This window comes from Hemitrygon akajei, chromosome 10 (genome assembly GCF_048418815.1).
Source record: "Hemitrygon akajei chromosome 10, sHemAka1.3, whole genome shotgun sequence".
NCBI lineage: Eukaryota > Metazoa > Chordata > Chondrichthyes > Myliobatiformes > Dasyatidae > Hemitrygon > Hemitrygon akajei.
Window position 1 is genome coordinate 169,784,394 of NC_133133.1, and position 9,984 is coordinate 169,794,377.

Consider the following 9,984-nt stretch of genomic DNA (forward strand, 5'->3'; position numbering starts at 1 on the left):
GAAAATCTATCACTTTTGAGTTTCACACAACCTCTAGTGAGCTAGATGTGGACTTTTTCAGGATGAGTCTGTTGTTGGCATTAATTGCTCATTTCTAATTATTGAGATTGAGGTGATTGTGGGCAGCAATTTACACCACTACAGTCCTGCTAGAAAAAGCAATGCTGTTGGATGAGGAATCTCAGGGTGTATAACAATGATCACAAAGGAGTAACAATATATTTCTAAGTTGCATGATGTGTCATTTGGAGGAGAACCGGCAGATGCTGCTGTATCTTTGTGCCTACTGCCTTTCTACTTGTTTATGGTAGAGATTAAAGTTTTAGGAGATAACTTTTCAGTAGCCAGAGCCATTTACTGCATTACCATTTGTAGATGAGACTCTGGAGCAGGGGTTCCCAACCTTAAGAGGTCCATTGACTCCAGGTTGGAATCTCCTTATCTAGACTTACGGCTGATGCTGGTGCATGGAATGAATATTTAGGTGGTGGATGGATGCAAATTTAGCAAGTTGCTTTATCCTAGACGATGTTGACTTGCATGAATGTTGTTTGATTTGCATTCATCCAGGCAAGTGAAGAACATGATTTCATGCTACTGAATTGTGCTTTAAGTATTGGAAAGATTTTGAAGTGGTAAAAGCAGGGTCATTCTTGGCAGATACTCTACCTCTGACCTCACATGATTGGTCAAGTGTTTCTAGTCAGTGCAGTGACCCCCCCCCCCCCCAGGATAATGTAGGAGTCTCAGAAATGAATGTTGAGGTTACCTAGTTAGACTCTTCCTTCTTGAAGGTTATTTGACTCTTACCAGCCCATGTTTGAATACTGTCTAGGTCTTGCTGTTAGCAGATACAAAGTGCTTTGCTTTCTGTCAAGTTCAATCACAAGCATTTCTCATTCTGATGTTCGATGGAGGGAAGGTCCTTGATAAAGCAGCTAAAAATAGTGGAGGTTGGTGACTTGGAGCTGGCATTTATTAACCTGATAACTACAACAATCTTTGTCCTACATTTAATTTTCACTCACTTTTTCACTGTCCTATTGATGTTTTATTCTCATGGTTTTTAAATAATCATGTACTGATTATCTGTTTTGTCATTTTTTAAAATCCTGTCTTAGTCTCTTAAAATGTTAATACAAATCTTTGTTGGCTTTTGTTAACCTTTGTGATCCTTTTCAGAATACTAGCATCTACATTGCACCCTGTTGCAATTTACATTTTCACATCATCCAGATTGACTGTATCTGCATTTTTAAGCCTTGTATATTCAAAATTGAACCTTTCACTTTGTCTTGCAAGATTCATTCTTTCAGCTATGTTTTGTTAAATTGGTCTGTAACACCACCTAACTCTGCTCTGACTGTGAATTATTACTTTAAGACATGAAAAACTGATTAATTGATAAAACTGTCAATTTAAACCATAATTACTCATTAGCTCTCTACAATGCAAGTATAAATTTTGGGCTGAGGAATGCTTGGTTTTGGATTCTTTGGAATTGAATACTTTTTCCATATTGGATCCCATGTTGATGGGTCTTTTTGAAATTAGATCATTTGCATTTGGCAACTGAGAAATGGTCATCAAGTTAAGTCAATTTATTCTATCCCTAGTTCTGAAAACTGTCCCCAGTTCTTTGGGGGGGAGGGGGGGAGTTAATGTCAGTGTTATTTTGACGCACCCCCTGTCCGCTAATGAAAATTGTCCCCTTTCAATGTAGTTTAAGATTTAGTTATACCTACACATCATTTGAAGTCTGCTACCTCTTAAAATTCACTTCTCGCTTAACAGCCATATGGACTTCTAAGGTGCAGAATTTCAAACTGTGTGTGGTGGTGGATTTTACATATTTAAAATTGTTGTCCTAATCTACAGCATGGAAATGGGCTGTTCACCAAATCTGTGCCAGCCATTTGCATCATGTTGGATTTTTGCAGTCAATGTTCTGGAGTGGAATTTGACCCCACAACCTTCATACTTGGTGGCCTGTATTATGCCTGCTCCCTGCCACTGAACTGTATTTGTTGATATGTCCTCTTTATTCCTCTGCAGGTTATTTTTGTATAATTATCTAGCAGGGTCAGTTCATGATGGGGTATTTCTGAAGAATAAATCAACATTTCAGGCACCCATTTCTCTTTGAGAATGTGTTGACATATGGAGGTAGTTTTCAGAACACTGCAGCTTAACAAATAAAAATGAAATGTTTTCTGATGGGTATTATGAATGTTTTGCCACATTTTGTTTTTTTTTAATAAGTAGGTACTTTTTTAAAGGTTTAGGTATGTGGTTGGAAAACCAGCTATATTCACCTAAATTTTTCAAGCAGCCTTTGAGAAATGCTGACATGAGGTTAAGTTGACTTGAAACCTGGGAGAGTTAGATGATGAGTGATAAGGTAGCTGCAGCATTTCAGACATGCAGAATTGGGTGTCAGCATCTTGAAACAATGTTTGTTCAGAGATGACAGGGATTTTTTTTCGAATATCCCTCTGTTTTGTGAATATCATCTGTTGTGATGAATCTGCTGTGATTCATTAATTTTTTATCTTTGAATGTATTGCAGTATTTATTACTCCATTGATTCAGCCACTGGTCATGTTTAATGCTCATAACTAAACAAACTAAGAAAGATTTGTATAAAACTGCAACCTGGAAGTTACTTTAAGTTGACAATATACTTTGGCTTTCTCTTGTTAGCTACCTCCTAAATTATCCAATGCCTTACGACTTCAGAGCACCTTCATGTAAAGAAATGTTGAATGGAGAGCGGCTAAACACACAAATACCCTATCTATGGCTCATATTCTGGTAAGAAATCTGATGCATAATTCTGAACTAAGTCGTTTCTTTCATCAAGTGTAAACCATGTATAAATGTTATTAATGTGGAATATTATTAGAAGTCATGGGCATGATCTAATAGATGTACTGCCCTGTCTGTTTTGCTAATCTTAATCTCCCTCAATTTTTTTTTAATATTTTGCCTTGTAACAGCTTATGGCAGTCCATTAATGCAAGCACAAGAGAAGCTGTGGACACATTTGAAGCAGCTCTGAGTACAGTTATGCAGAATGATGCATTGAAACTGATCTGGCTGGAGTAAGTAAAGAATTGGAGGTTGGGGTGATCTGAGCACCACAGATAGATAGTCAGAACATTGTTCCTCACAGTGGAAGCCAAATTCTAGAGCAGGGATTCCCAAATGGGGCCCACAGAGCCCTTGCTTAATGGTATTGGTCCATGACATAAAAAAATGTTGGGAACCCCTGTTCTAGAGAAAATAGATTTAAGGTGAGTTTGGAAAATCTATAGGCAATTTGTACACAACCCACTGCCAGGGGAAGGGTTGGAAGCAGATAACGTTAAGAGGCATTTGGGCAAGACACATGAACAAGCAAGGAAAAGAGGTATATGTCTCTGGTGCAGGCAGATGAAAATAATTTAGATGGCATGATTGGCATGGGCATTCTGGGGCAAAGGGCCTGTTTCTGTGCTGTACTGTTCTATATTTGATGCAAAAAGAACATGGTCTGAACATAATCTGAATGCAATTAATGGCTTCAATTCCTGTTGTTATCAATATAATGAAAGTTGGGTGTTTTCTCTGCAGTTACCTAGTTTTTACCAATAGCCAGCTAGTTGAGACTAAGAACAGGATGAGAGACTTCAAGCTGTTTACAGACCTGGCTCACAGATGTTTGGTCACTGTCCCTACAAGAATGCCTATCCCATTCAGCTCTGCCAAATATTGGACCAGTTATGAATTTCATAATCAGGTAAATCACCAATACTTTTTATGTAAACTAAAGCATTGATATGCAAAAGTCCTTCATGTCCCTCATTAGTTACCCATGAAATGGCTCTGTAAATAATGTACAATCAAAGCAATAGAGTGGTCATCCTGTCAAGGGTATTCCTTTTGTCTTATTTATTCCTCCCAAACAAGCACTGCAATTTAAAGCATATGTGTTTAACAATTTCCCCAGTTCTAATGAAGTATCTTTGTTTATTCTGTTTGAATGCCACAGATGCTATCTGATCTATCTAATAGTTGCATTTTAATGAAAGTGTATAGTGGTTTAAGTAGTTGTAGAAGTTCATCTCATTAAGAATTACTTTTGCTTTATTGTGGTGATTAAAGATATTTTAACTGGATGAACCTTGCAGGCCAGAATTAGTAGAAGGTGTAATCTCTCAACTGGTTGATAATGAAGGGTAAGGGAAATTATTCAGTGTCTTGGCCACACTTATAATTCACATAAATGACTTGAATGAAGGTGTGATGTTAAATTTGTGCATGGGTACAGGAAATAATTTGAAAATCTAATTGCTAGGGAAATTAAATAGAAAAGTAGAATTACAGGGCATTGGCGCGATTACATGCAGAGTTTACTGCCGTAAGATGTTTCAACAGTTCCATTTAATATCAGAGAACATATACAGAATGCAACCTGAAATTCTTATTCTTAACAGACATTAATGATAACAGAAGAAAGTGCCCAGACAGTGAATGGCAGAAAAACATTAGAACCCCAAAGCCCCCCTTCCCCTTCCGTGCATAAGAACAGCAAATGCGTCAACTCTCCCTACTCCCCTTTCCCCATGTGCCTGAGCAAAAGCATCACCCCTCTACCATCCACGCTATAGCAAACCACCAAGACACTGTTCATCCCAATACTTTGACATCCCACAGGCTCGAGAGAGAGAGAGTGGTATTGTTCCTGCCTCAGCTCACTGTTTCGAGATACAGTCTGTGGTGTCGCGTATTTCAACAGCAATGTATATTGCTGTCTCGGACGTTTCAATCTCCCTGTGAGGGAATGTCGGAAAGACGAAGTTTGTCGTCTTGAAATTAGAGTGCATGTGAATTGAACCGTAGGACCCTGAGGGCTTTTCATACGATGTATGGAGAGAAGACACTTACTTTAATGGGAAAATTAAAATTTAGGTTCACAGTTTTAAAAGATTGCTGGTTTAGGAGCCATGGATGAAATATTTGGAGAGTTGATTTTGGAGCTCTTTCTCAAAGGGTAGTGGAAGCAAAGTTTGAATATTTTTGAAACCATTGATAGATCCTTGATAAACAGGGGTGTACAGGTTTACTACTAGTAGACAAGAATGTAGAGCTAAGGTTATAGTCAGATCATCCATGTTCATATATACATGTTTTGCTATGTTGTGAAATTTTAATGTCTATATTGTATTGTTCATCTACCAAAATGGTAATGTGGGCTTTCCTCATTTGTTCTGAAATCTAAGATCTTTCTAATTGGGATACTGGGACATACTAATTTTGTTTTTGGTTGTTGTCTTGGCCTTTGGACAAATAGTCCAGGGGTGCAGTTTAGTAATTTAAGACTTTTATTTAAAATTGTTAGTTAATCTATTGTCATTTCATGGATGTCCTTTTAAAGGAGCAAATGTGTGTCAGGTTCATTGGTAGTGTGGTTAATAACTCATTTCTGAAAGTGCCTAGCAAGCCATGCCATCATCAGGGTAATGGCTCAAGGGCAGAGATTACACAGTGATGCTGACCTTGTGATGCAAGTTTTTCCATGAATTAATGTATTAGATTTTTATGTCTTTATAATGCTAATTTTCTGGAACTATGCCTTTGAAATTAAATTTGACGAATTTAAAATTACATATTTTTTTAGGTAATTTCCTTTTATCTGAGCTGTCTTCCTCAATCCCAGCATTGCAAAGCCTTGGAAGGGTTCTCTTCCATGATGCCAACTAATGTTGAACTGGCATTAAGGTAAATATGTGGAAAGCTGGATTGAAAATCTTTAAGCTTAAAGAACATAGATTTTTAATCTTTAGGTGCACAGATGCTAGGAATTGCCAATTCATTAATGTGGAAATTGGTTTGAACTGCTTGTGTTCTTGATGCAGGATACTGGAGCAGGAGTGGAAGGAGGGTAATATCCAGCAGCTCAAGTTACAATTGAAAATGTACACACATTCTCTACCAATCTGTTTGCCGATTTGGAAAATGTAATTGCATGTTTTATTTTTGATACTTTATTGCTAGTTTATTAGATTTGGTCAGCATCTGGTAAAATCTATTCGGAATACTACTGGCTTTTACTGAATATTGATTTGGGCTATTTTTTTAAAAAATCACATTGCAGGTAGCTTAGTTTATTTTTTCTAATTTTGCTGAATCACTGAACATGTGGGAATTTGAAATCCAGATTTCAGTTGAAATTTTTTTAATTAATTTTAGTTCTGGTTAAGATGGAAGTTATTTTCCATTGTTCCCAGTGTTGGTGCACATCTCCTGGATCAAGTTTATTGTCGTAGGCATGGATGCACAGGGTATAAATACCACAAAAATCAGCCTTTTGCAACAGCAGAGCGGCACGTGCATAGACGTAACATAAAGTTAAAATTAATATAAATTATACATAATTCATGACAAAATGACAGCAACTCATGCTGGAGGAGCTCAGCAAGTCAGGCAGCATCTATGGAGGGGAAGAATGCAGTGGACATTTCAGACCAAGTCTCACCCTGAAACGCTGATTGTTATTCCCTTCCACAAATGCTGGCTGACTTGCGGAGTTCCTCCAGCATTTTGAGTGTATTGCTCAAGATTTCCAGCATCTGCTGAATCTTCTGTTCATGACAAAATGACACTAGTGCAAGCTGAGAGGAAAAAGGGGAAAAAAAGTGTAAGGTTTTGATACATTACTCCAAAAATGGAGCTTAACCACAGATGTCCTGAATGTCAATATTAATATACTTTGACTTTCTACATTTTATCTGTAATAACCACAGACCTTGAAATATAAATAAACCTGTTCTGTTTTTCTTTGCATTAGAGCCATAGTTGTTGAAAGCATGTTGAGGGACCACCAGAATGAGGTATGTCTATATGCTTTGCATTCTTGGTTCTCTCATGCAGAATTCAGTCGTTGAATTCTCATTATAAAGTATATTTATTAGCATTTGGTTTTGCTGATTTTTTCCCCTCTAAAACAATATTACTTCATTCCATTTTGTTCATTTGCTTAGGCTTTCTCTGAAGATTTTAATCATTGTTATTTGGTTTTTGTCCCTGCTCTTTGTATAGACCAGTGTACACTGAAAATGTATTATCTGCATGAACTTTTATAAATCTAATTGAAGCCATTGTAGTAGTTGTGTTCTTTTTCTCATGAATTTTTAGTCCTTACGTAAGTTCTCCCACTGGCTATTTGCTGTTTTTTCCAGGTTCGGCACCTTTACCAACGAGCTCTTCAGAAGTTATCGCTTTGTGCATCGCTATGGAAAGATGTAAAGTTTCCCACTTGTGTTTCTTTTTAATTTTCTGTAATTCATACATTATTATATAATTTAGCTGTTTAAATTGAATTGAGTTTTTCTAGTTTGCAAAATGAGATTATACAGATTTTTATAAATGCAACCATTTCCACTGACAAGGCAATATTTATTCAGCGACTAAGATTTACTTAAGTACTTCCCCTATCTCTTTCAGCAACTCTTGTTTGAAGCTTCAGAAGGAGGTAAAACTGATAATCTCAGAAAACTAGTTGCCAGGTGCCAGGAGATTGGCGTCAGCTTAGATGAGCTCTTAAATTTAAGCCCTTCCCAGAACAGAGGGCATTGATTACAGAGCATAAAAATCTTGCCACATCCCCCACGTTAAGAGGTGGCTCTTCAAGACCTGGCTCCTCTGTAGCTGATGTCTGCAGATGCAGGTAAAAGTGAGTGGAGATGCACACTTGTCCTCTGACTTTCTACCTTCGTGGTCAAAAACCATCGGAGTTTACACACCCGTGACCCAAAGCAAGATCCATGAACTCTACTTGGCCTCTCAGGGCCCTGTCAGATTCTCGTAACATCACGTCCGTAAGTATGGTACTTCACAATGATGAATCCTTTTTCTTTCTTAATGTTTGTCTTTAGTCTTGAGCAAACTGATGCATGTAAAATTGGCTACATTTAGTGCAGTTTTATGCACATGAATAGGGCAGATCTCCTTTCTTCCCCCCTCTATCCCTTCCCTCTTTAAACTTCTATTGAGATTTTTTTATTGCAGGTTTCAAAGAAAGTGTTATTGCCATGGCACAGAGTCTAAAGTGACTACTTGCCTGGTGAAGATTCCAGGAAGGGTTACATTTTACCCTTTCTTGTACAATTCAGTGTGATGGGCTTGCTGCCACACGGACTCTGTTTTATGTATTAACGTACTTGAAGACGAGACCTACTGCAGTGGAAAAGTTGGAATACTAAAATTTATGCATGCCAGTGCATCAGTTTTTGAGGCTGGTCAAAATTTATGTGCAATCTTGGTTTGTGAAAATTTATTTATTTTATGGTTTAAACAAAACTTGAAGAATGACAAGTATTTGATGAATAAACTTTTGTACTAAATAGTTACTTTGTAAGTATTCTTATACAATGTGTTTATATTTGAGTATTTTCAATACATGATTTATCAAAAAACAGCTTTTTGTCTTTTTTAAAATATTGAGTATCAGATGTCTCAACATTGTCAAAATGGTTTTAGTGGCAGTTGGGTATAATAATAGGTTGTTGAAATCAGAGGTAGAATTAAAATACCTCTGCACAAAATACATTGATTTTTGTTGCAGCTTCTGATAAGTCTTAGATGAGGAATGAGCTTTAAAGTAAGGTAAATCTAAAGCAGTTTTGCATTGAATGTGCTGGTACTTTTACGGCACTAAAGAAGAGCCATTTAAAATCCAGTCAGTCCCACCAACAGCAGTGAAATCAGTGAGTTGACCCGTTTTTCAGGTGGTTGATACATGTCAACTATGACCTTAGGTTTTTCTGTTCCCCTTCAGATCAAAAGTTTGCATTCAGCTTTTCACACTGTCCCAGAATGCATCACAGAAAAAAAATAACACACAAAATGCCGGAGGAACTCAGCAGGTCAGGCAACATCTGTGGAAAAGAATAAATAGCTGACATTTCGGGCTGAGACTCTTCTTTGGGACTGAGAGGGGAAGGGGTGTGTGCCTGATTTAAAAGTTGGGGGTTAGGGGAAAGAGTCTAACTGGAAGGTAATATGTGAAGCCAGGTTGGTGGGAAAGATCAAGGGTTGGAGAGGAAGAAATCTGAGGGGAGAATGGGCGATAGGAGAAAAGGAAGGAAGAGGGGACCCAGGGGGATGTAATAGACAAGTGAGAAGTAGTAAAAGGCCAGAGTTGGGAATAGAGGAGGTGGGGGGGGGGGGTGAAATTTCTTCACCAGAAGGAGAGATTGATAATTCATACCAACAGTTTGGAAGGTACCCAGATGGAATTTAAGGTGTTGCTCATCCACCCTGAGGATGGCCTCATCATGGCACAAGAGGAGGCCATGGATCAACACATTGGAATGGGAATTAAAATGTTTGGCCAATTAAATAGTTTTTTTAAGTGTAGGCAGTGTTGCCATATAGGAAATCTGGCAGAGAAATCAGATAAAGCAGGGTTTTGTGAACAGCAAACTGGTATGGTATGGTAATCTTCTTAGTGATGTTGTGTAAAGGGAAAAATACTTGTCAGAACACAGCAGAATTGCCCCTTTTTTAAAAAAAAAATAGTCCCATGAGGACTATTAGCTTAACTACAAATGACAGACAAGACTTCCTTTTAATACCTTAACTTTAAAAAAAAAGGCATCTCCAATGATGCAATACTCATGGCTGTAGATTGTTAGGCTACGGTTTGTGCTTTAGTTCCTGAGCCACTTCAGATATGAGAACAGAGCACTGGTCTTGTGCAAATATCAAGTTGTGACCTTTATTCACTCAAGATTTAGGTTGTGTGCATACATCTGAACCAGGTCAATAACACTGATGAGATGAGCCAAATCGTGGGTTTGATAAGGTTTATCGTGACATTTAAGCTGCTTATAAACAAGCCTAAATGACTAATAAGTGAAAACATCAACTCTCGTGTGCACCCATAAATCAGAAATTAGTGATGATGTAATGGTGTTTGTGAGTGGTTGTATCAAGATC

At 37.6% G+C, this 9,984-nt stretch overlaps 1 protein-coding gene across 2 annotated transcripts in view; it reads left to right on the plus strand.

Annotated features, from left to right (window-relative positions):
• Positions 1–8,459, plus strand: part of LOC140734939 (zinc finger C3H1 domain-containing protein-like) — a 65,841-nt gene extending 57,382 nt beyond the window's left edge. The window contains exons 28-35 of one of the 2 annotated variants that reach the window (XM_073059661.1): positions 2,704–2,814; positions 3,000–3,104; positions 3,616–3,781; positions 5,663–5,763; positions 5,901–6,002; positions 6,833–6,875; positions 7,224–7,286; positions 7,489–8,459. In XM_073059661.1, the coding sequence (XP_072915762.1) occupies positions 2,704–2,814; positions 3,000–3,104; positions 3,616–3,781; positions 5,663–5,763; positions 5,901–6,002; positions 6,833–6,875; positions 7,224–7,286; positions 7,489–7,620 (823 nt within the window). In that variant the 3' untranslated portion in view covers positions 7,621–8,459. Of the gene's footprint in view, positions 1–2,703; positions 2,815–2,999; positions 3,105–3,615; positions 3,782–5,662; positions 5,764–5,900; positions 6,003–6,832; positions 6,876–7,223; positions 7,287–7,488 lie in introns of those variants that run through there. The other variant, XR_012100643.1, reaches the window with a different exon arrangement.
• The last annotated feature ends 1,525 nt before the right edge of the window (positions 8,460–9,984 follow it).